This window comes from Halteromyces radiatus (genome assembly GCF_025201355.1).
Source record: "Halteromyces radiatus strain CBS 162.75 chromosome Unknown BX664scaffold_10, whole genome shotgun sequence".
Taxonomy (NCBI): domain Eukaryota; kingdom Fungi; phylum Mucoromycota; class Mucoromycetes; order Mucorales; family Cunninghamellaceae; genus Halteromyces; species Halteromyces radiatus.
The window spans coordinates 606482-629844 of NW_026251696.1; the positions used below are offsets into that span (position 1 = coordinate 606482).

The window sequence follows — 23363 nt, forward strand, 5'->3', positions numbered from 1 at the left end:
GTTGCTGTTCAACTAAAGGTCTTCTCTTCTTGCTACTAGGTGGACGACCTACTTTTCTAGAGTTGCGTTGTGGTATGGACGTAGAACCAGAAGAACTATCATCATTGTCTTGTGAAGATTTTCGTTTTCGACAATGCCTTATGGATCGACCCTCACCGTTTTCAGGTTCCAAAATGTTGTGCGAATTAATATCACCATCAGTATCAAAAAGTGATCGTGTTTTGATGCCCTTGAGTTTCTTTTCGATCATAATATTACGTTTTGTTTGCCTGTTAGTCCGTTTATGTTTAGATGGTGAGGATGTTTCGGGACTGATCGAATTATCATGATTTGTCGAATGGAGTGTTGATATACTGGTGTCATCTAATTCTTCCTTTTTAACTAATGAATGTGATATAATATTCCTATCAAGACCTGATATATCTATTGAAAATAATTATAAAAGAGAGTCAATATTTTTCTTTAAAGCTTTGACAAAACAAAACAAATAAACCAACTAAGAGTTTTTTTTTTTCTATCCTTGAATATCCTACTATTTTCTATACAAAATCATTCTTTTTTTTTTTTTTTTTTTTTTTTTTACCTCTATGAGAATCATTATCATTCATTATGGAATAAACCAGAAGGAATGGATATTAAAAAAAAAGAAAAAGTGAGAAGAATAAATAGAAAAAAAGAAAAAAAAAAACGCAAGAGCGCTGAGTCTGAAAAGTGACAACCATTCCATTTCATTGATATTCAAAAGATGTAGACAGTTCAAAAAAAGTAAAAAGATGATGATTTAATATGATAATAATAAAACAAAAATTGCTAACTAATCAAACAAAGATATAAAACAGTACTGATTTCAGTAAAGATAGTAATACAAAGAAGGAGGAGGAGGGGTATTGTTCCATTTATTCATCACTAACAGTTCGACGACGAGTAGTAAAACTTGGTAGAGATTGAGTTTCATTGACTTGACTTTGTTGTTCATGAACAGTACGAGAATCTTCATCTTCACCTTTTTGAATCCATTTCTTCAATAAACTGACTTGGAAATTACCAATAAACAATCTAACAAAATAATCAAAAAGATAAGAAAATAAATATGATTTGATTCAATTTTTTTTTTTTAAAAAAAAAAAAAAACAAACTTACTGGCAAATATGATACATAAGTAAAGGTAAAGAAAGAACACCTACTACACCAGCACTTGTACCAGAATATAAAACATTGATTAAAGGAATCCCCATAGAAACAGTTTTGGTAGCACCACAATACTATTATAATAATTAAAAAAAAAACATCAGTAATCATAAAAAAAAAAAAAAAAGAATCAATAGTTTTACCATGACAGCAGCAGCATCTTTTCTGCTCAAACGATATCGATCTAACCAAGTAGGTTCTCCATAACGTTGTGGCCAAGGCAAACGACATACGAACAAACAAAGAGCACAACCAAACAGATATAAAAAGATATCAACACCAATGATAGCGACAATATCCACACCAGATAATTGATGGAAAGCATCACTTGCTACACCATCACAAAAGACAGACCAGACCATGATTAAAAGAGCTATACTGTTGATGATGGGAAATTTTAATTTTGCCGACAAGTATTTGATCTGCTTCGGGAACAAGAATCGGATCACCTGACCCACGACTAATGGCACCAACACAGTCAATCCTAATTGAAAAAGAACTTTGATATAATCAGGTTTGCCACGTGCACTACCGGGAGGGAACAGTATGCGATCATCACCGAAGACTAATGATTATTATTAAAAAGAATGTGAGGATGATGTCATTTATTATTTTTTGTAACTTACTTGTCATTAAAGCAGGGGAAATGAAAATACCAAGGACATTCCCTAAAGCAGCATTAAATACGGCTATATAATAATAATAATGAGTCATGTGTAAAATGGTTTCACACTCTTAAAAAAAAAAAAAATTTACCAGCACCATCATTCCCATTTGCATTTCGAGTCATGACGGAATTGGAAGAAACGGTTGTACTTGTGGATAAGGCAATGATCCAACCTTGATAAACCATTTCATCAATATGAGCACCAACAATAATAAAAAAACGGACAATACCCCAAGCCAGGAACGGTAAAATAAGGAAATTGATGACTTGAACATATAAATGAAGTCTCCAACGTAAAATAGTTCTTAACATGACCTTGACATCCAATCCCAGACCAGATAAAAGAAAGATCACAATTACAGCACCCCATTTGACAGTATATTGAGCTTGAATAGAACCATACGATTTGCCTACAGTAGGAATGGCCCATGCAAGGCCGATCACAAAAGCTAACCCCAATAAAAACCAATATTTTACAAATAGTTGCCAAGCCGTTTGTCGTACTCGAATCCAAAGGGGTTTTGGTGGTGTCACCTTTTCTACTTCTGCTTCTTGTTCCAAGCCATGTAAACTAGCAGATTTCAATGTACTTCCTTGACTAGAGACATTAGATTCCATTTCAACACAATGAATCTCCTTCACTTGAGTGGTTGTTGTCGTTGTCGACATATCAATGTAACACTTCTTTGATAAGTAAAGAAAAACAAGAAAGAAAAAAAAAAAAAAGAAAAGAAAAAGAGATTATTTAATTCGGACGGGATTCACACTCCGCGAGCATGGATTTTAAGGTTTCCTTTTACACCAACCAATCAGGGATTAGCTGATTCCCGCTTTAGCGGATCGATGTCTATCCCATCTTTGACATATTAGTTCAAGATCCAAAATCAATTATAAAACCTATACCAAACTAATGAGGAGAGTAGATCTTTATTATTCATCTTTTTTTCCTTTTTGTAGTTATTAATTAGTTGTTTTTTTTCTTCTTTCAATCCATTTTATAAACACCTTTCAAAAGTAAAAAAGGAGGCGCGGTATCACAAAAAGAAAATAAAGATGTTATCATATTTAAAACAAAAAAAAAACATAATACTATTTTACTGTAACTCTAAATTGGGTTGTCTTAAATGGTAGATCGAGTCCAGCAACCAATAACCATACTTTGTTTTCATATCATCATATCTTTAAAATAATAATAATAATAATAATAACATAGAACCAAGATCAATTAATTGATAAAAAAAAAAGTTTATTGTGTATATAAACTAAACTAAAAATGAACAAAATTGAATCAAAGAAGCAAATACGAATCCAGCGTGTTGGTATAAAAAGAATGGAAAAAATAAACATCATAAAAGGAATATACAAGTGGTACAAATAATAATAATAATAATGAAGACAAGTGGGTAAAAGGACATATATATAAATAAGGAGAAAGGCGTTCCTTTTTTTTTTTTTTTTTTTACTTGGCAGGGGTTATAGACATTTCACCTATGTCATCTTCAATTACACTATGTCGATCATCAAATGGATCATTATTGGAAGCTACTAACATGGGTGCTGAAATCCGTTTTGTTGAAGAATCATCCTTAGTTTTCAATGATTCTAAAGTAGTTGATGTACTATTGTTGCTATTGTTCTTTTGAGGTCTTGATGGTGCTGTGTTGGAACGAGATAATGAATGAATGGAATTATCCCGTGTTAAGATCGTACGTACTGATCCACTACGACTAAGTGTACCATTGCTTGATCTATTATCTTCCACCAGTCGATTGACTCGCATGACGTGTGCTTTCATTCGAGTTGCTTGGAATGCTTGACCTGATTTCAATGCTGGTTGATGTTGGATTTTACCTATAGTTGCTGTCATTGCTACTGAACCACGTTGACTTAAACTACTGAGACTACTATGATCATCATCATCATCTAAATAACTTGAACTGGATATAGGTCGTAACTGATTACCGTTGTTATTATTATTATTACTATGGTTGTTGTTGTTGTTGTTGTTTATATGTTGATCTATATGAAGTTGATGTCGTTGAGCTGATGATAATGAAGCCAAAGAAGTGGGAATCACAGGAGTTGGTGATAATCCAGTTGTCATTCTGGAAGGAGATCTTGTTGTTGTTGTTGACATGACTACAGATGATGTCTATAAAGAAATATTATATATAAATAAAAAAAGAAAGAAAGAAAGAAAGAAAAAAAATAATTAGATCATGATCAAAATTAAAAAAAAAGTATAGGATTTACCGTATCCAAACGATTATTTCCAGGTACAATAAAAGGAAGTCCTCGTTTTTTCTGTTTTTGATGTCGAAAGAGCCAACAAAGGGCAGCAGCCAATAAAAGCCCACCGCCTACTAATCCACCTACAATGCCCCCAATCATAGCACCATCAGGACCATTACTGTCTTGTTGTTGTTGTTGTTGACCACCATTATTATTGGTGGAGTTGCCTGAGGTTGGAAGACCAAGTATGGAATTGCTGATACAAGATGATGAAGGACAAACACCACATGACTTCATAGTACCAAGAACACAACTCATATCTGTAGAACATGGAGGATTGCAAACTGCTTGACAATTACTAGGTGTACAATTGCCTGTATTGTTTCCAGAAGCTAATTTTTATTATATATATAAAATAGTCAATAAAGTTGTTTTATTAATAATAGAAATTTTACCTAATTGACAATAAATCAATGAAGGAAAAAATAGAAACACAGCCAAGACGGACGTGCTTTTCATCATTAAGAGATCTATAATACAATGGTCATAAAATAGAAAAAAAAAAAAAGTACAGAGAAAGAAGAGTGCAAAAAAAAAAAAAATAATAAAAATAAAAATCAATTTGTTGTCAACAAGATTCTAGAACACACCGGAGCATGAAACACGATGATTTCCTAAATACAAAAAAAGGCCCAAAAGTGTACTACAAAGGCACCAAGTTGTTTTTTTGATTCTCAGAAAAAAGGGAAGAATGGACCGCTTCCTTTGTTGGAAATTTAAATTGTTATGTGATACATAATAAAACTTTTTATTTTTTTTTATATTTATTTCATTGGGATGATTGTCAAAATATCATCTAATAAATCATCAATAATATAAGATACTACATTCACGAAAAATAAATAAATAAATAGGATGATCCATTTTACTTCGATTGTTTTAATCAATGATATCCTTGTTCATCTTTTTGTTGAGAAAATATAAATTTATTATAATATATATATATATATAAAGGGTATGATATAAAGGGAAATATCTATAAGGGAATAAAAGAATGATATATTTAAACTTCAATAAGGGCAACTTGATCTAATCGGACAAATTCACCTCGACTTGGTGTAGTAGTAAAATAACGTTGTCCATCCACTGATCCATCCGATTTCCCGACTAAAAAAAAAAAAATATAAATATAAGTCCCAACAAATCTTTTTCTTTTTTTTTTTTTTTTTTTTTCTTTCTTACCTCTTCTATCTAATTCAACACCGACCCAGATACCATCAGCAAAAGTAACATGACCAACAAATGCCACCGTTCCTATTGTCAACACGGGTCTAGATATCAGTTTGACTCGTCGTCCTACAGCCACAGTTTGTAAAATTTCCATATGATGTGTCTTATTCCAACGTAAACTGATGGCCTTGAGAGGCCAATACCAATGATGAGAAGATTCCTTCTTGATTACTTTGATACTATCTTCTTCTTCTTCTTGTTTAAATTTGGCAATATTGATTGTTCGTTGTTTATGATGATTGGATTTCCTTTTAGATAAAAATCGAGTCCAAGATTTTTCTCCGGTATGTTGTTGATGTTGTTGTTGATGATGATGATGATGGTGATGATCAGTTGTTTTGATCAATCGATCTAATGGAAGGGTCAAATCTAAACAAAAAAAAAAAACAAAACAAAAAATCAGGAAAAGTACTAAACCTTTTTTTTTTTTTTTTTGGTTACCTTGAGACAATTGATTTAAAACAAAATGATCCAATTTTTCAAATTTCTCATGAGCTCGAATTTCCTTGACATGATAAAAAATATAACGTACGATTTCATCCTTGATACCATGAAAGATTTTCTTGAGATGAGAAGAATGTTGAACAGCATGACGAGCCATAAGATGTCGGACCACACCTTGATAAAGAGTACAAGCATTTTCGGGAGTCATTTGATCATGAATGGTGCGAAGTAAAAGATATTCCATAAAATCCGAGGAATAGACGATACCATCAATGCAGGAGAGTAAAGTTGGGTATTCGGAGCAATAAAAATCAAAATGAGAAGCAATAGTAAGAGTAGCCTTGGAACGAGCAGCCTTGATGGAAGCCTGAAGAACACTTTCTTCTTGTTCTTCTTGTTCTTCTTCTTCTATAAGAGCCAATAATCGATAAGAAGCTACATAACAACCATGAAGAGATTCAATGGCACTTGTTTTACTAATATGGGCCAATAAGGATTGTGTCAAAGGATTGTCAATGGTATAACCTTGTAATAAATCCATCATCGAGGGACAAGTCCAAAACGAGCCAAGAGCCTTTTCAGGATCAGAGGTCATGATGGTCAGCGCAGCGTCTGTCAGTTTCAACATACAAGGGTCGGTCGCACGCGGTTGGGCTAATGCGTACAGAAACGGTACAATATAAGCACAAGCGTCGCAGTAACAAGTACAGTGATGACCTAGCGCCAAAAGCTTGTTGGTGATATCGATGCAGAGTTGAGGCATGCCTAAATAATCGGCAGCGGCATAAAGATCTTCCAATTGATCCAATTGTAGTAACATATCCTCCGTCGTTTGTTCCAAACAAAGTTCATTGGTATACATGAATTGTAGAATAGTCTCTAAAGTCGTAGTATTGTTGAATATCCCACAAGGCATAAAGATAATCGTCGCCCCAGATTCTTCAAATTCACAAGCAAACATAGCTTCAAAATATTTGGAATGTTTCGATAATATATGTTTGTGACAAGGCCACCGTGTTCTTTCATTCTTTGTAGTTGGTATCATAGTCGTATTGGATGACCCTAATACTAATATAACATTGGCTGGTGGTGATTCTTGTATAGAAAACATGAGATGTGTGTAAAAAAAAGAAAAAGAAAAAGAAAAAAGAGTGTGATGTAAAAGAAAAAGGGGGTAAAAAAAAAAAGGAAATCGAATAACTTTTGAACAAATAAGAGTAAAAAAAAAAAAAAAAATCGAACGAAAAGCTAATAATATTTTTATGGTGAGATTTTTTTTTTTTTTTTTGTCCAATCAACATTCAAGCTGCACTAAAAAGTACACAACATAGCCATATGACTCTACATTTCTTTTATTGAATATATTTATAGACTAGCCTAATTCTTTTGAGATCTATGATACCACCACCAAATAATACCGGCCATAGCAGTCATACCACCAAGAGCCAAAGCAAAACTAAATGCATCCTTATTTTGTTGTTGTTGTTTCTTGCTTTTTCTTTTCTTGCGTCGAGTCTTCTTCTTTTGAGTATCCTTTTTATTTTTATCAGGTTGAGCATCCCAATCCATGATCACAGGCACACCAGTAGGAGCCACCAATCTTTGTGTTGTATCTAACTTTAAGGCACGTCCAAACCATTTTCCTGCCAATAATAAATCTTGATCCACACCCATTCCATTTGCATATACAATCCCAATGTTGTAACAAGCTTGTGCATGACCCAGAACAGCCGCTTCTTTCCAATACCGTAAAGCCAATGGTGCATCCACTTCAACCACCGTAGTTGATCGAACAGTTTCACCTTCCGGTTGTGACCCATATAGATAAATAAGACCTGTTTGGAAGGCCGAGCTACTAAAGTATCGTTCATCACGTGTATAGGGCGTATGATTTCGTAATATTGATTTGGGAATATGTTGTTGATCCAATAGGCCAAAATCCAAATCGATATGAGGAGCCGTTATCAACATACAACGGTTATAATAATATAAAGCTTGTTCATAATTCTTTTCAATTCCAGCATCCGTTGAACCAGATCCATAAAGAGTACCCACTACATAACAAGCCAAAGGATCAGGTCCACTATGACTGCCAATCACTTCAGATGGAAGATCTGCTGCACGTTTATACCATTCAAATGATTTTTTGGCATCCTTTTCCGGATAAGTGGTAGCATTCGGGACAGTTTCTTGATCAGACTTAAATTTATACAAAAAAAAAAAATTCAATCACCTAATTTTTTCCTTTTCTTTTTTTTTTTTTTTTAATGACATTTACCTCATATAAAGCAGCCGCCTTTACCATTGATTTTGTATGACCTCTTTCTGCAGCATTCAAATAATAATCCAATGCTTTCTATAAGATAATATAAAAAAAAAAATTAATTTTTTTTAGTTCCTTCTTTTCATATCCATTGAAATTACCTTGAGATTCCCCATTCGAGTTTCATGCCAATGCGCCAAATGATATGCACTTGTAACATCTAAATCCATTTCAGATTTCCAACCAGAAGAAACAGGAATAGCCCAATCCAATCCTTCATTTTCCTTTTCTAAATGAATGGTAAGAATACGATATTTTGTTTGTTGTTGTTGTTGTTTTATTGGAGGAGGTGTAGCTATCGAAACAGGTGAAGTAAGAGCTACAGGTGATGAAGGTTGAGAAGATAATTCTTCAACCATTTCAGAAGAAGAAGGAGGAGAAGATGAATCTTGTTGATTATTATTATTATTATTGTTATTGTTGGTACCAAGAGCTGCCGTTTGTTGTAACAAATCTGCCATTTGAGCTGAAGATGAATCCAAAGTCAATGATTCCGTAAGCGCCGGCGCAGGCAAGATCATGGACGAGTTGGGTGAGTGATTAGGAGACATGAATGCATAAGATGAAGCAATGGAAAGTGAAGGAGACGCGGTTAATGAAGAAAAGGGAGACGCCGAGTTTTTTTCCAATTGCCATAAAGAATCAAAATGATTGACTGTAGCGAAAAGTTTAGCCTATTTTTTTTAAAAAAAAAGAGGAAACATGATAAGTATAAATATATATATATATATATATATCTATTGAATAAAACTTACTTTGAATACAGGTTCTTGACCTTTTAAACCAGCCTTGACATATTGATTATCAATGACTATATCTAAATCCTTTGATTTTGAACTTTCGGGTACTAAGAAAGAGATGGTAACTTGATCACTACTTTGACTCCAAATATAAGTATTCGCCTGAAGTTGTTCATCAGAGTCAGACATTGTGATGATAAAAGAAAGAAAGAAAACTTTAGAAGGGACAAGAAGAAAAAAAAAAAAAAGAGAGTTTAAGGAAAAACAAACATGGGCCAAAAGAAAAAATCGGTATTTGAAAGCCATGAATCTACTATTTTTTTTTTTTTCTCGAGCATATGTAGACACAGACTCTGCATACAAATTTATAGTCATATCAAAATAAAAAAAATTATTCAATATATATGTAGTTTTGTTTTCTTTATTGAATATCAAATGCATCAAACTAATCTACAATCAACATATAAAATAAACTATATATAATATATATATATATAAATTTTAATAATAATAATAATCTTTATGTTGTTTTCTATTCGCGGTGAGACCAACCTACTTCACCCATGGTATCCACAAACTTGCTATCAGCCTTATTCAAAATCTTTTCACGTAAATCACCAAAAATATCTTCACCATCCACCTTTTTAAAGTGTTTTGGTTCCCAAACAATCTTGTTTTCTTCACGTTCCTTTCGTAATTGTCGTTGAGCATTTTCAATCAAAGATTTTTCATTAGATGCCGTCATATAATCACCAGCCACTAATGCTTCAGAAACTTTTTGCCAAATACGACGAGATTCCAATTCACCTTGTTCAGAAATAGGAGCCACTTGAGGTTTAGGTTTTTCAAGATCGGTTAAATCCAAAAAGTCCACAGGAGATTGTTTATATTTGGTCAAAGTAGATTTACCAGTCCATTGTCCTTCAATCACAGTAGGTCCTCCTTGATTCATCTTATTTTCATCTTGAGTCACAGTAGCCTTAAAATGATGTACTTCACCAGAAATCCATCCTTTAGTTGTATATTCAATGGATGCATGATAACCACTTGATGATTGAATATAAGATGTACCATATAATTCAACATAAGGTGCTTAATAATAAGAATATATTAGATCAATTCAAATATATATATATTTTTGTGAATATTTTACCTGCATACCAAATACCATTCACAGACAATGAAGGTAAAGTAAACAAAAAGGTTTCATTCTTAGCAGCAAGTTTCAAAGTACAATAACCCACTTGATCTACTAACATTTGAGTTCCAGAGAATCGAGTCTTTTGTCCATCATGACCAATAACAGATACACCAGCTTTATCATTACTAATATAAAAACCAGAAACAGGAGGATGATGTGATACCTGTTCACAGATAATACGAGTACCATCTTCCCAAGAACAATAAAATTGTTCACCTAAAATAGGATTAAAAGGTTTCTTTTCCCATTCACCTTTAGGTACACGACTAGAAAAAGATCCATTCAAAGAAGAGATAAACCATTTAATGGCTGCATAGAATCGTTCTTCTGCATCATCTGAATCACCAATGGAACTAAACTAAAATATAATACAAGTTAATATTTTTTTTTCTCCCCTTCCATCCTTTCTTCCTTTTAATTTACCAAAGTAGGTTGATCAGCCCAAAAAGATCTATAATATAATAAAAGAAAGTAGATCAGGTTAGAGAAATATGCCACGTGTATCATCATTGAAGTCTTTCAGTGTAACCACCATCATATCATATGAAAGAAAGAAAAAATATCACTTTAGTAAAAAAAAAAAAAAAAAAAAAAAAAAAAAGAAAAGTTTGTAATAAAACAAAAAGAAATGATGATCTTCACTTGTTTTAAAAATGGATTCTTTTTTTTCTTTTCTTTTTCTTTTTTTTACAAAAAGGATAAAATATCATTCTTCATTCATATATTATGAAACACTATTTTCCCTCTTTTTTGTATTAATGATGAAAACTTACGAATATTCCAATAAAGAGATAGGAGCCAATAAAAAGGAAGGACAAGTCAAACTTGAAAGATCACCAGTAAAAGAAGCAAGTGTTTTCAAAAAAGAAGAGAAACTACCTTGTTGGTCAGCAGGAATACTTTCAAGAGCATTATCGTTACTCATGATAAGAATTATTTTTTATAATAAAAAAAAAAATAAGGTAGAGAGAGAGAGAGAAAGAGAGGGGAAAAAAAGGGGGGAGGAGAAATAAACAAAAATACTTTACGGCCAAACAAATTTTTTAAAATCGCTGATTGGATAGAATGGAGCAGATCCATTAAATCAATGTCAGTTTGCTATATATTATTGAATGCTTCTGTCTTTATCTCATCATAACAAAATATTATATATTATTAACTTATATAAATAAAAGTTATCTTTATTTTTATGATTTATTCTGAGGATTTTTTATGTCCTTATGCCTAAAATGAAAGGAATCTAACATCGTATCTGAATTTCAAAAGAAGGATGATAAATTTTTTGGGGATACTTTTTTACTTTTTTTGGTTCTCTCTCCACAATGTTGAAACATGCCTGATATCGACAATTTTCGACGAAGCACATCCGTTTTTCGAGAATATGAAGAAAGGTGTTTGCATATCAATATTCATCGAACGAATGATATGTCGCTTGTTTTCAAGCCAAACAACGATGGGACTCTACTGACTACTTTACAGGATTTGGTATTGGACACATATGATGCATCCAATATTCTCGTCTTTGTACCAACGAGGGAAGATGGACTCAACAGCACCCAACGACGTTTTCTCAACAAATTAAAACTAGTGTTACTGAACAATTCTCCAGAAATCTCTGAGCCCTCAGATGGTGAACGATTTATCGATGATTTGGTCAGCTTTTTATGTATACAAGCGAATTTGGATGAAGGTCTTGAATTATCGATGCGACCTTGCCTATTGCGATTGATCATTGGCGAAGAAACATTTACTGCGAATACAAACAAAGAAGGACGACGACGTGGTCGGGAATTGATTTGGTTACTTCAAGAAGACAAGCATCGAAATAGCACTACCTATAAACATGGTGATTTGCAACTGGCTTGTTCAATGATTGCCGCTATTCAACGAAATTATATCCATTACGATACCATCAAACCAAGAAAACTATTAGGGATGAAAATCGCAGCTGATAAATTCTATTTTTACAGTATGGAAGCAACAGAAGAATACATCAACGAATTATTTGGTGGGTTGCCGCAACAACAACAACACATCGTTATCCACCGATATCCCGAGAATGGATTGTCTCTCGCTGATCCCACCGAACGAAAGGAAATACTGAAATATCTGTCATTATTGTATAGGGAAGCTTTGTCCATGGATTAAAACAAACACGCACATTTGCATTGCATTAAAAACAGATCCGGCACATAGTTTTTAGTATGATTTCCCCTTTTATTTAAAAAAAAAAATAAAGACAAATACTTTTGATTGCGATGACTTAAAATGGTGATGGAACAACGTTTGTATAAAAATGATCGAATTTATATGAGAAAGTATTCTATAGATGATGAAATGCGTGTAAAAAAAAAAAAAAAAAAAAAAAGAAAAAGAGACTTTTTTCAACAAAGACGGATGTGTATTTTTTTTTTATTAAAGCAAATGAAAGAGAATGTGTGGTACAATTTTGATGCAATGATGATGATTTTTGAGCGAGCTATGATACAAAAGTATACAACGATCCGTATCTCATCATGGAAAAATATTCTTTGATAAAATATGATATTGAAAAAATCATTGGATTCAAAGCACAAATTTTTAGATATTATGTTTATTTAAAAATAGGCCTTTTTTTCATTTTAAGATATATATATATATATAATGAGATGATTCCTCGAAATGAACTACATTTGGGCGTATTTGAAGGGCAAATGGGAAGTGTGGTTGAATTGAACATTTCATATTCCGCCCCTAAGATATTCCAAAAGAGGAGAGATTGACTCATTGATTTGGAGCAGTCCAACCAAATCTTTCAATTTTTCCCTGTCATATCAAACAAACCGTGATTTTTTCCTTTTTCTCTTTTTTTTTTTCTTTTTTTTCTTTTTTTTTTTCATTATTATTATTATTATTTAATCATGGCTCACGAAGCTCGTGTTAATTCTGTTGTCGATAGTCTTACTAAAGCACCTCGTAATATTCAATTCCCCACTACTAAGGATGGTCGTCTTCAATCCACGTCAGAAATCTTTGGTCAAAATGTCTTTTCTTTAAAAGAAATGGCAAAGATGCTTCCCAAACCTGTTTACAATAATTTTATCAAACAACTCAAGGGTAACGAAACTTTGGATAAAGTCACTGCTGATGCTATTGCTCATGCTGTCAAGGTGTGGGCTATTCAACGTAATGCTTCTCACTTTACTCATTGGTTCCAACCTTTGAACGATTCTACTGCTGAAAAACATGATAGTTTCCTTACTTTAAAATCAACCTTTGTGAATGGTTTTGAAGAAGTAAGTTTTAAAAGAAAAAAAAAAGGGAATGAAATGGGTTACTTATTATATATATATAGGTCAATGCTATTGATACCTTCTCTGGTTCTCAATTATTACAATCAGAACCTGATGCCTCTTCTTTCCCTTCTGGTGGTATGCGTACTACTTTTGAAGCTCGTGGTTATACTGGTAATAAAAAATCAATCATTATTATATTATTTTTGACAGATCCATTGAATTTTTTTATTTTTATTTTTGGTTTATTTATATAGTCTGGGATACAAAGAGGTAATACATAAAAATAACAAACAAATAAATCAAATTATTAACATTATTATTTTAGTCCTATGTTTATTCAAGATGGTCCTCATGGTACTTCTATTCTTTATGTACCTTCTGTCTTTATTTCTTATAATGGTGAAGCTTTGGATGAAAAATCAGTTCTTTTACGTTCTGCTGAAACTTTGAATAAGGTTGCTGTGGAACTTCTCAATATGATTGAACCCAAGGATGAAGGTAAAAAAAAAAAAAAAAAAAAAAAAAAAAAAAAAAAGGGAAGATGAGGTAACTGATATATTCTTTTTTTTTTTTATAAAGATCATCCTCGTACCAAGAATGTGTTTGCTACTTTGGGTACTGAACAAGAATACTTTTTGATTGATCGATCTCTCTATACACTTCGTCCTGATCTCAAGATTACTGGTCGTACTTTGTTAGGTGGTCTTCCTCCTCGTCATCAACAATTAGAAGATCATTACTTTGGTAAAATCCCTACTCGTGTCTTGGCTGCCATCAGTGAAGCTGAATTTGAATTGGCTCGTTTGGGTGTACCTATCAAAACTCGTCACAATGAAGTGGCTCCTGCTCAATTCGAAGTGGCTCCTATTTTTGAAGAAGCTATGTTGGCTGTGGATCATAATATGTTGACTATGGATGTTCTTCATCGTGTGGCTCATCGACACAAACTCAAGGTCCTCTTCCATGAAAAACCTTTCCGTGGTGTCAATGGTTCTGGAAAACATTGCAATTGGAGTTTATCTACTGATCAAGGTGATAACTTGTTAGATCCTGGATCCAATCCTGAATCCAACTTGCGTTTCTTGATGTTCCTTGTCGCTACTTTAAAGGCTGTTTATGATCATGGTGATTTATTACGTGCTGGTATTGCTTCTGCTTCTAATGATCATCGTCTTGGTGCTCATGAAGCTCCTCCTGGTATTATCTCTGCTTTCTTGGGTACTCAATTGAATGAAGTGTTGGATGCTGTCGAACAAGGTCGTCCTGTGAACTATGATGCTACTGGTACTCAATTACAAGATGTTCGTGTCAAGGGAACTGTTTTGGATTTGAAGGTCGCCACTTTACCCAGTATTGCTCGTGATTTGACTGATCGTAACCGTACTTCTCCTTTCGCCTTCACTGGTAACAAGTTTGAATTCCGTGCTGTTGGTTCCAAGCAATCTGTGTCTTTCCCTGTGACTTTGTTGAACTCTGCCGTGGCTTCTAGTTTGATGGATATGCGTGATGCTTTAGCTAAGCAAAAAGGTGACAAGCCTGTGGCTAGTAAGGAAGATCAATTGGTGGTGATCCGTGAATTTATCAAAAAGTCCAAGGATATTCGTTTCGAAGGTGACAACTACTCTGATGAATGGGTACAAGAAGCTGCTCGTCGAGGTTTACCCAATATTGTCAAGAGCCCTGATGCCTTTACCCGTCTCCTCCGTGAAGAAAACGCTGCCATGTTACGCAAGACAGGTGTGTTCTCTGAAACTGAATTACAATCCCGTTATCATATCTTGGTTGAAAAATACTGTAAGGATGTCATGATCGAAGCCCAAACTCTGTTGACCATGGTTTCCCAACAAGTCTTACCTGCTGCCTTCCAATACCGTCGTGATTTGGCCGAAGCTGCCGCCCATATGAAACAAATCGGTGTGGAATCTAGTCCTGAAATTACCTTGTTGAATAAATTGACTCCTCTTGTGGGTGATTTGCAAAACGAAGTCGGTGCTCTTCGTGCCATCTTGGACAAGATTATCACTATTGAAGATTTGGATGTCTTGGCTGTCACCTCTAGTAAAGATGTCTTGGATACTATGAACAAGATCCGTGATTTGGCTGATGAATTGGAACGCAATGTTGCTGACAAGTTGTGGCCTTTACCAAAGTATACTGAATTGTTCTTGAACATTTAATTTTTTTTTTTTTTGTTTTGTGTATACGTAGTTTTTAGTTAGTTTTATATTTGAAATAAAAATGATCTTTTATATCTATATATAACGGATTGATGAATGGATGAGAAGAACGAAACAACGATGGAAGTGAAAAACAACTTTAGTATTCATCATTCTAATCAAAGGGTCAATAGAACGATATTCATTGTTTTTATGATGATAGCATGTTGATGATCATTGTTCTTCATCTGATAGGTTTTTTTTTTTTCGTATACAAAAAAAAAGAGATCTCAATCAATCAATCAAGGTTTATGCACTAACAAAAAAAAAAAAAAAGGATAATGACCTCAGATGGTTACACATATCGACCCTATCTATGGATGAATCCAAGCAATGTCAACAACTGTTTCTCTCATTACTAGATTATTATTATTTTAGTTTACTATCAAAGATTATATCTTTTTATTTCATATCATCCAAATAAAAAAAAAATGACATTATCTTTTTTTTTCTCTCATCTCTAATTTAATAATAACTCATCTTTAAAGCAAATCATGTCATTTTTCCAAATTCAGCAATAAAGAGAAAATTTTTAAGATACCTTTTGAATTTTTTTTTTTTTTTTGGACTATGCGATATTGGACCCCTTATCGGAACCAAAAATGCAATCTTCAATTGAATAGAGTTTATCAAGATCGGTCACCCGTCAAAAAAAAAATGACACAAACATATGATAAAGATATGTCATTTCAATTAAATTGAATATATATATGTAATAAAACAAAATAAAAAAAAACGGATGATTTGAAATTAAAAAAAAGTTGCCATCGATAACTTAACAATTATATGACACAACCAATAGAGATAACCGGGATTCGATATGGATGATGCGCATATTCCCCCAGTCCCTCCTTCTTGATATGACGTTATATCAATCTCCGCAGGCAGCGGCGGCGAACATGGACTGACACTAATCCTTTTTCCTAGCTGTTTTTAGTGTGTCTGATTTGACGATAAGGAATTTTTTTGATTCTACATCATTGCTTCACCTGTACTCCGATGGCGGGTACTAACGATGATTAGGGCGATAGTAGAAACAATATTGAAACATTATATAAATAGAGATACTTTTCCTTTTTTTTTTTTTTTGAGATAAACTTGATTTCATTATATTAAAGACTTTTATTATAAATTAATTCATTATGCCTCGTCCTCTTGCTCTTGCTGTTACTCCTGTTGTTGCTGGTGTTGCTGGTTATGCTGCTTACGTTCGTTCCACTGCACAACCAGCTCTTGCTCATTCTCATATTATGACTGTTCATGGTGCTGATGTTTCTGGAAAACAACAATGGAAGAAAATTAATAATGGACTTGGTCTTGTAGATGTTGGTCGAAGCTGTGGTGGTTTATAAAATCATATTTAATCAAATCAATATACCATCCCTCTTTTTTTTAACAAAAAAAAAAAAATGAAAGATGAATTCAAAAGTCAAAGCTGGTACTTTCTCTTTGGATCCCTCCCTCGCTTTCTTTTTTTTTTTTTACATCCATGTATAAACTAGTTTATTTTCATCATACCTATAAATAAAATTAAATATCGTTTTTTATTTATCAAATCTTACATACGCTAATCATTGCTAACTATATAAACATATTTGACCAAAATAATCTATTCTTGACAGTAACATTCATCCTAGACGATTGGATATCATTATTTCCTATACAACATATATATTTCTTTTCATAGATGGAATTCTTTATTGATATTTTTTTTATATACATAATTTGTATTATAAAATGTATAAATTAAAGTAAACTACAATCCCAAAAAAATATCAAAGAATAATATTTTAGATCTTATTTCAATGTATATACAGATATCCAAAGTTGCCAATGAAATCCATGACGATGATGTGATCAGGATGACAGGTGGTCAAAAGTTGCTGCAAAATGGAGGCATTGGAGCGCAATTTTTTTTTTTTTTTTTGATTGTTGATAAACTTTCAAGTCAATTATAACTTTATAGCTTCACATGCATGCTCGCCACTATATCACGCCAAAAAAAAAAAAAGTATTATATATATATATGTTGTATATAGCTGTCACTTACTCAACCACACCGATGTCATCAAATAAAATGTCCAGAAGAGCAGCCAGGCGACGGTATATAGCCCGTTCAGAATCATCACCTTTGACTGACCACCTGGAGAAGTTGCGCCCGCTAACAGAAATATATCAAATATTAGGTACTGGGATTACCTTTTTTTTTTTTTTTTTTTTTTTTTTTTTTTTTTTTTTTTTTTTTTTTTTTTTTTTACTTCTATTTGTTCCATCATAATTAACATAGAGTATTCTTGTAATCGATGTTTCCTTTGTTTTGAGAGTTGGGCGTGTTGATCATCAATGATACGCATATGTTATAGATACGAAATACGCTGATACGACAAAAAGAAGTGGAATATTTATTATCGATATCAAGATCATCAAATATATCGCTTGTGCTTTCCAGTAATCCTTGATATGTATCCAGATTCACTTTTTCCTTTATGAATTCTACCGCAGATAGCTTTTTTTTTTTTTTTTGTATTGTTCCGTCATATTGGAGTCCAATAAGTTGATGATGCCAGAAAGTCTATGGAAGGAAAAAAAAATAAACGTTAGAATACATAGTTGCAAATAAATATGAGGTACATACTCCAATACAGCTTTGTTCATATACATCTATCCTAGTACCACTCGAGTTCTGTTAAGGATTTTTTTGTTATTTGGTAGATGATTGATTAATAGAATTGATGTATGATATTATTAAAATAATAATATCTATCATGATTGATTTGTAGTGAGCACCAGTTCTTTTTGTATAAAAAAAAGAACAAAACGTATCTTGATAAAAAAATAAAGTAATCCAAATATGGAAGTAGATGTCTTGATAATTTGATCATACTTGATGATGATCAAATAAAATAATATAAGAATTGATTATATAATATAGATGTCTGTTTAAGCAAAATAAAGTAAAACTTAAGATGATTATTTCTTGAGAGTGGCCAAGATGATTATACAATCTTTTATTGAATTTGTTAAAATAAAACTTTGATTTGATCTTTGACAAAGAGAAAAATATATATAAACTACTAGATGTATTTATATACAAAAACTAAGGATTATTTTTAGATGATGATGATTAACCATCATAAGAAACAATGATAAAATAAAATGGATGAAACTGATAAATGTGATAAAAAAGTAATAACGGATGAAACTGTGTAAGAGTAGTGATTCAGATGAGACTAGAAGTATAAAAAAAGAAAAGAAGGTCTTGGTCAAAAGGGTGAGAAATGGTCAAAAGTGTGTGAATTGGACAAATGTCAAGATTTTGATAGATAGCAAGATAAAAAAAAAAAACTAGTTCATAGTCAACTTTAAAAGTTGATTTCTTCCTAACACTTTAATCATCATCAACCATCACCACAAACACTGTCAAGACGGGGTGGAAAATGATTTATTGTTTTATAGGATATTGAATACACAGTATATCGGGAAGAGTAAAAGGCAGACAAAGAAAATCTCAGACGACTATGCATTTTTTTATTGTATGATGTGGACATAATCACTGGACAATAGATTTGAAAAGAGTAAAAGATAGATTTTTTATTAGGTAGTGCGGTTAGCTTTTCATATTTTTTTTTTTTTTTTTGTATATACATAATATCCAGCTGATTCACGATATATTTCTTTTATGATATAAATATTTTCAATCTTCGTTCTTGGTGACTTGATTTTTAGGTGCCCTGCCTCTTCTTTTTCTTGTGGTTGATAAATCTGATTCAACGATATCTGATGGTACTGTGGTAGATCGTGTACGTCTTTTTGGTTTTTGTTGGTTTTTTTGTTCTTCAAGTTCGCCCCAATAACTTTCAAATTGTTCATCCTAATAATAAAATTAAAACGCGGTTATCATCGATCCTCTTTCTATATATATATATTACCTTCCAGGGTATATTTTTCAAATCTTCATCATCAAGTACTTTCTTGGGAGGTTTCAAATAACCTGATCTCAAAAGAATGAGCCATTCATCTAATGATTCCCAAAACACCGGGTTTTCTTCCAAAGCAGATAAGATAGTGGTATGATGTTGATCACAAGCTGGTACTAAAGATATCAATTCTTGTTGATCTTCTTCTGAAAGTAATCCTAGTCTTTCCCTAAGTACAGGCTATATCAAACATTATGGTATGTCAGTATCATGGTTTCTTTATAAATCTTTCTTTTTTTTTTCTTTCTTTTCTTTACCTTCAAGTCATCGTGATTGGTTAAATAACATCTAGGACTAGTCAAATCCAACTTTCTTTTAGGAGCATTCGCCTTGGCTTGTGACTTTGCAGATTTTTTTTTTGGCGGCATCAATATAAGTTGAAAAAGAAAGAGTATATAGATAAAAAAAAACGCCCGTTTCCATTTTCTGTCGGAATGTGAAATTAGGGCAGGAAACCAAGATGATTGGATGATGAGAGGTTGACCAGTAAACCATTTTGCATCAGTAACGTGTTAAGATCAAGCAATGGCCATAGAATTTTGGCTATCTATATGCATGTCATTGAAGTCCTTGATAATGAACTCCTTTTTTCTTTATCATTATGAGGCGCGTGATACCTTATAAAGATAATTATTTGAATGTGAATAAGAGAATATTAAGGGAGGCGCTAGGTTTTCACCAGTCTTTCAAAAGAACCGCCACAAACATGTTACACTGATTTTTTTTTTCTTTTTTGTCATCAACCAGCCTCCCCACAAAAAAAAAAAAAAAACAGGTCTATTATTCCCTTTTTTATGTTCTCCTCCTTTCCCATTCATCTTTCCATTCATCTATTTTCAAGTCGGTGGTTGAACAAAATATCATGCAACATTTTTAAAAAGTTTCATCCCAATTGAATAGCTTTTCCTATCACTTCTCCCCAAAAAAAAAAAAAAATCAATCAATTACAATATGTATGAATGAAATAATTGATAATTGAAATGTACTGCCTTCTTGGGCTTAGTTTAACTTTGAAACAGGAGAAAAGAAAAAGAAAAAAAAAAGAAAACAAAAAGAAACATATTTCATCTGTGAAAAGAATTCATTATAATGCGCCATGCATTATGCAGCATTCACAAGATCAACATTGTAGTAAAAAAAAAAAATGCCACCCCATCCACATCAATGCATAGTGGCTTTTAATAGACACACACACCCCTTGATACATGTCTGTGATTTTCCCGTTCAAACATGTTGTAACACGAACAGGCACAGAAGCAAGATGGTGACACGATCCATCTTTTTTTTTTTTTTGCTTCAGCTAATGGAAAAAAAAATGATTTAATTAAAACAAATTTTTTTGCAGAACCTTGTCTCTTTTTCCTCTTTCTTTCTTTTTTTTTTTTTTTTTTTACATTGTATGTTTACAAAATTCAAAAATTCTCGTCGAGTATCGAATACACCAACGACATCATCTAAATCGTCGTCCATGTGTAGTAATCTCAGTAACAGTAATCAAATTAGTACCAATAGTGAAACAACTTCCCTCAGCACGTCCCAAAGTAGTCGTGAGGGACGATCTACTGATATTGTGCAATCTTCTCAGACACACCCTGTCGTTGATGTGGTTGATGATTTGTATGATTTCTTTGCTCATGGTATGGATGACGATATACAGGCATTCGGTAAGATATTAATATAATATATAAAACTATCTAACTTTGTATCCTTTTTTTTTCCCTTTATAACAAAAAAAAAAAAAAGCATTGTCTGAAAAACAATATCATAAACGACAAACATTGATTCAAAAGTTCTTCGATTCGGAATCGGATTATGTCAATCGACTCCATGTCATCTTACTTTATTTTCGGCGTCCCATCTCTTTACAATACGACCCATCCAACAGTACCAGTCATGATAATACACATCATGACAGTCCAAGGCAAAGTACTCATTCCTCTCTCACTTCTACCTTACGTTCTCCCTTTTTATCCAAATATATCTCTTCTTCTTCGTCCTCTTCTTCTTCTTCTTCCTCTCATCATACATCACCCTCCTCCCATACGGGCATCAATATGTATGATATTGATTTTCTTTTTGGCTCTATTGACAAGCTTTATCATTCGCATGAACTTTTTTTGGAAAAATTGACTGAAAGGTATGATGTATACACGATCAGAATAGGAAACCTGGTATATTACTTTTTCTCACACAGCCATCGCTATTTCTTTTTTTTTTTTTTTTGAATGATCATGGTTACCATAGATTCCAAATTTGGGGACCACTTCAATTGCTATCTGATTTGATTGATTTCTTGGTAAATATATCATCTTTCTTACCTTTTTTTTTTTTTTTATAAAAGATATGAATGTAACACTGATATGCCTTTTCTTTTTTTTTTTTTTTTTTTTTTTTGGTAGTTGAATGAAGTGATACCGATCTATAATTCATTTTTAGAAAACTATCCCAAAATGATGGCTATCTTAGAAGTCATAGGGAAAAGTCGGGACGGACGGAAACTATTAGAAGTAAGAACAAAAAAAAAATCATGATCTCTACAATTCATCATCCATTCTTATTCCTTTTTTTTTTTTATTATTATTCTTCATTTCTTTTGATTTTCTTTTTTTTTTTTTTAAAAAAAAAAAAAAAAAAAAAAAAAGACTGTAGTTAATAACCCGGAAGGCATTGGACCAGTCCGTTTATTTTGTTTATTGAAATTACCATTATGCGTCATCCCTCGTTACTATCAAATGATCACTGAAATCGTCAAGTTTACCGACTTTAATCATCCTGATGCTCATCCCTTGAAAAAGCTTCAACAACGACTTTTGAAATTGGACACAGATATGGTGCCAAGGTAAAAAAAAAAAAAAAAAATGAATGATAGACTATACTTCGTTCCTATATAAATAATCATCTTTCATTCTTTATATATATATAGGATCAAGATCTGTCAAAACATCAATCAATTGATGGACATGAGTCTGACGGTAATAGGATGTCCTTCAATGATGACGGAACCACGACAATTCATCAAAAGTGGAAAACTTGGCAATGTAGAAGGCAAGGCTCACGATCTTCGGATCTGTTTCCTATTGAGTGATCGTTTGATCACAGCACGGCCGGGTGATGGCGTGTTGCATTTTAAGAGCTCTGTATCGCTTCGAGGCGCCACCATCAAAACAGTCAAACGGATGGATGCTAGTTTCATCATCGTCGAAGATGCACCCACGGATCCTTCTTACCAATATTCTGAGGACATTGAACGACTACTGAACGCTTCAGGCTCCACACCACCTCGTCAACACCATTTCAAGGCCGAATCACTGGATGACATGCTTAGCTGGCTACGTGTATTACAGAACGTTGTTCAGGCCTTACGACACAAAAAATTAGATCATCACTAAATGATGGGTTTTACGACAGCATCCACCTTTTTCTTTTTTTTAAAAAAAAAAATCCCTAGCATCGATTACCTCTGTTTCTTTTTTTTTTTTTTCCTTTTTTTTTCATGTGTTATCTTACCCACACTTCCATCATTGTTTATACCTTCCTCTCTTATGTTGCATACTGTATTTCTTATTATTTATATATAACTGTTCAATAAAGATATCATCACAGCCAAAGTATTCGTTGAACGCATGCAATGGTTGAATGGCAAATGGAAATGAGTCGCATCAGGTTTCGTTTATTTGTACCAAGTAAAAAAAAAAAAAAAATGATAAAAATAGTATAAATAATATAATAAAAATGATACATAATAGATATAATAAATACTAGACTAACTAACTACCAGTAAAGGAATCATCACAAAAAAAAAAAAAAAAA

At 32.7% G+C, this 23363-nt stretch overlaps 11 protein-coding genes across 11 annotated transcripts; 4 read left to right on the top strand and 7 right to left on the bottom strand.

The window, feature by feature from the left end:
* Positions 1 to 761: 761 nt before the first annotated feature.
* BX664DRAFT_303695 (SBF-like CPA transporter family-domain-containing protein) lies at positions 762 to 2780 on the bottom strand. Its single transcript, XM_051542494.1, has 5 exons — positions 1945 to 2780; positions 1815 to 1877; positions 1332 to 1753; positions 1141 to 1262; positions 762 to 1056 (listed from the first exon to the last, which is right to left on the bottom strand). Exons 1-5 carry the CDS (start codon positions 2522 to 2524, stop codon positions 897 to 899), a joined length of 1347 nt encoding a protein of 448 aa, XP_051396372.1. The 5' UTR covers positions 2525 to 2780; the 3' UTR covers positions 762 to 896.
* Positions 2781 to 3089: 309 nt separating this feature from the next.
* Positions 3090 to 4655, bottom strand: BX664DRAFT_342896 (uncharacterized protein). The gene is made up of 3 exons (XM_051547224.1): positions 4543 to 4655; positions 4109 to 4479; positions 3090 to 4007 (listed from the first exon to the last, which is right to left on the bottom strand). The coding sequence occupies exons 1-3, from the start codon at positions 4607 to 4609 to the stop codon at positions 3315 to 3317; spliced, it is 1131 nt and encodes a 376-aa protein (XP_051396373.1). The 5' UTR covers positions 4610 to 4655; the 3' UTR covers positions 3090 to 3314.
* Positions 4656 to 5150: 495 nt separating this feature from the next.
* BX664DRAFT_270033 (uncharacterized protein) lies at positions 5151 to 6866 on the bottom strand (the record flags this gene model as incomplete). The annotated part of the gene is made up of 3 exons (XM_051541073.1): positions 5151 to 5254; positions 5330 to 5480; positions 5841 to 6866. The coding sequence occupies 3 exons, from the start codon at positions 6864 to 6866 to the stop codon at positions 5151 to 5153; spliced, it is 1281 nt and encodes a 426-aa protein (XP_051396374.1).
* Positions 6867 to 7140: 274 nt separating this feature from the next.
* BX664DRAFT_342899 (uncharacterized protein) lies at positions 7141 to 9127 on the bottom strand. Its single transcript, XM_051547225.1, has 4 exons — positions 8900 to 9127; positions 8246 to 8818; positions 8100 to 8177; positions 7141 to 8020 (listed from the first exon to the last, which is right to left on the bottom strand). The coding sequence occupies exons 1-4, from the start codon at positions 9071 to 9073 to the stop codon at positions 7199 to 7201; spliced, it is 1647 nt and encodes a 548-aa protein (XP_051396375.1). The 5' UTR covers positions 9074 to 9127; the 3' UTR covers positions 7141 to 7198.
* A 141-nt stretch (positions 9128 to 9268) lies between these two features.
* BX664DRAFT_303702 (uncharacterized protein) lies at positions 9269 to 11032 on the bottom strand. The gene is made up of 4 exons (XM_051542495.1): positions 10859 to 11032; positions 10509 to 10536; positions 10038 to 10443; positions 9269 to 9976 (listed from the first exon to the last, which is right to left on the bottom strand). The coding sequence occupies exons 1-4, from the start codon at positions 11008 to 11010 to the stop codon at positions 9417 to 9419; spliced, it is 1146 nt and encodes a 381-aa protein (XP_051396376.1). The 5' UTR covers positions 11011 to 11032; the 3' UTR covers positions 9269 to 9416.
* Positions 11033 to 11408: 376 nt separating this feature from the next.
* Positions 11409 to 12437, top strand: BX664DRAFT_342901 (uncharacterized protein). The gene has a single exon (XM_051547226.1). The coding sequence runs from the start codon at positions 11418 to 11420 to the stop codon at positions 12231 to 12233; it is 816 nt and encodes a 271-aa protein (XP_051396377.1). The 5' UTR covers positions 11409 to 11417; the 3' UTR covers positions 12234 to 12437.
* Positions 12438 to 12982: 545 nt separating this feature from the next.
* Positions 12983 to 15652, top strand: BX664DRAFT_342902 (uncharacterized protein; the record flags this gene model as incomplete). Its single annotated transcript, XM_051547227.1, has 5 exons — positions 12983 to 13360; positions 13420 to 13531; positions 13615 to 13630; positions 13686 to 13858; positions 13940 to 15652. The coding sequence occupies 5 exons, from the start codon at positions 12986 to 12988 to the stop codon at positions 15535 to 15537; spliced, it is 2274 nt and encodes a 757-aa protein (XP_051396378.1). The 3' UTR covers positions 15538 to 15652.
* A 1005-nt stretch (positions 15653 to 16657) lies between these two features.
* BX664DRAFT_342903 (uncharacterized protein) lies at positions 16658 to 16986 on the top strand. Its single transcript, XM_051547228.1, has one exon. The coding sequence runs from the start codon at positions 16719 to 16721 to the stop codon at positions 16926 to 16928; it is 210 nt and encodes a 69-aa protein (XP_051396379.1). The 5' UTR covers positions 16658 to 16718; the 3' UTR covers positions 16929 to 16986.
* Positions 16987 to 17528: 542 nt separating this feature from the next.
* On the bottom strand, positions 17529 to 17930 carry BX664DRAFT_353444 (uncharacterized protein; the record flags this gene model as incomplete). Its single annotated transcript, XM_051547705.1, has 3 exons — positions 17529 to 17562; positions 17627 to 17737; positions 17860 to 17930. 3 exons carry the CDS (start codon positions 17928 to 17930, stop codon positions 17529 to 17531), a joined length of 216 nt encoding a protein of 71 aa, XP_051396380.1.
* A 1266-nt stretch (positions 17931 to 19196) lies between these two features.
* BX664DRAFT_342905 (uncharacterized protein) lies at positions 19197 to 19964 on the bottom strand. Its single transcript, XM_051547229.1, has 3 exons — positions 19811 to 19964; positions 19506 to 19733; positions 19197 to 19447 (listed from the first exon to the last, which is right to left on the bottom strand). Exons 1-3 carry the CDS (start codon positions 19919 to 19921, stop codon positions 19271 to 19273), a joined length of 516 nt encoding a protein of 171 aa, XP_051396381.1. The 5' UTR covers positions 19922 to 19964; the 3' UTR covers positions 19197 to 19270.
* Positions 19965 to 20935: 971 nt separating this feature from the next.
* BX664DRAFT_342909 (Dbl homology domain-containing protein) lies at positions 20936 to 23238 on the top strand. Its single transcript, XM_051547230.1, has 6 exons — positions 20936 to 21217; positions 21297 to 21690; positions 21798 to 21849; positions 21953 to 22060; positions 22196 to 22392; positions 22477 to 23238. Exons 1-6 carry the CDS (start codon positions 20953 to 20955, stop codon positions 22940 to 22942), a joined length of 1482 nt encoding a protein of 493 aa, XP_051396382.1. The 5' UTR covers positions 20936 to 20952; the 3' UTR covers positions 22943 to 23238.
* The last annotated feature ends 125 nt before the right edge of the window (positions 23239 to 23363 follow it).

Coding starts and splice junctions, on each gene's coding strand:
- BX664DRAFT_303695 (XM_051542494.1), bottom strand. CDS start 2,524: ATGTCGACAACGACAACAACCACTCAAGTGAAGGAGATTCATTGTGTT. Junction 1,754..1,814: donor TTCCCCTGCTTTAATGACAA/GTAAGTTACAAA, acceptor AATAATCATTAG/TCTTCGGTGATGATCGCATA. Junction 1,263..1,331: donor AAGATGCTGCTGCTGTCATG/GTAAAACTATTG, acceptor TTATTATAATAG/TATTGTGGTGCTACCAAAAC.
- BX664DRAFT_342896 (XM_051547224.1), bottom strand. CDS start 4,609: ATGATGAAAAGCACGTCCGTCTTGGCTGTGTTTCTATTTTTTCCTTCA. Junction 4,480..4,542: donor ATTGATTTATTGTCAATTAG/GTAAAATTTCTA, acceptor AATAAAAATTAG/CTTCTGGAAACAATACAGGC. Junction 4,008..4,108: donor GAAATAATCGTTTGGATACG/GTAAATCCTATA, acceptor ATTTCTTTATAG/ACATCATCTGTAGTCATGTC.
- BX664DRAFT_342899 (XM_051547225.1), bottom strand. CDS start 9,073: ATGTCTGACTCTGATGAACAACTTCAGGCGAATACTTATATTTGGAGT. Junction 8,819..8,899: donor GTCAAGAACCTGTATTCAAA/GTAAGTTTTATT, acceptor TAAAAAAAATAG/GCTAAACTTTTCGCTACAGT. Junction 8,021..8,099: donor AGGCGGCTGCTTTATATGAG/GTAAATGTCATT, acceptor TATAAATTTAAG/TCTGATCAAGAAACTGTCCC.
- BX664DRAFT_303702 (XM_051542495.1), bottom strand. CDS start 11,010: ATGAGTAACGATAATGCTCTTGAAAGTATTCCTGCTGACCAACAAGGT. Junction 10,537..10,858: donor ATCTCTTTATTGGAATATTC/GTAAGTTTTCAT, acceptor ATTATATTATAG/ATCTTTTTGGGCTGATCAAC. Junction 9,977..10,037: donor GAATGGTATTTGGTATGCAG/GTAAAATATTCA, acceptor CTTATTATTAAG/CACCTTATGTTGAATTATAT.
- BX664DRAFT_342901 (XM_051547226.1), top strand. CDS start 11,418: ATGCCTGATATCGACAATTTTCGACGAAGCACATCCGTTTTTCGAGAA.
- BX664DRAFT_342903 (XM_051547228.1), top strand. CDS start 16,719: ATGCCTCGTCCTCTTGCTCTTGCTGTTACTCCTGTTGTTGCTGGTGTT.
- BX664DRAFT_342905 (XM_051547229.1), bottom strand. CDS start 19,921: ATGCCGCCAAAAAAAAAATCTGCAAAGTCACAAGCCAAGGCGAATGCT. Junction 19,734..19,810: donor CCAATCACGATGACTTGAAG/GTAAAGAAAAGA, acceptor TGTTTGATATAG/CCTGTACTTAGGGAAAGACT. Junction 19,448..19,505: donor TGAAAAATATACCCTGGAAG/GTAATATATATA, acceptor TTTTATTATTAG/GATGAACAATTTGAAAGTTA.
- BX664DRAFT_342909 (XM_051547230.1), top strand. CDS start 20,953: ATGTTTACAAAATTCAAAAATTCTCGTCGAGTATCGAATACACCAACG. Junction 21,218..21,296: donor TGACGATATACAGGCATTCG/GTAAGATATTAA, acceptor AAAAAAAAAAAG/CATTGTCTGAAAAACAATAT. Junction 21,850..21,952: donor CTGATTTGATTGATTTCTTG/GTAAATATATCA, acceptor TTTTTTTGGTAG/TTGAATGAAGTGATACCGAT.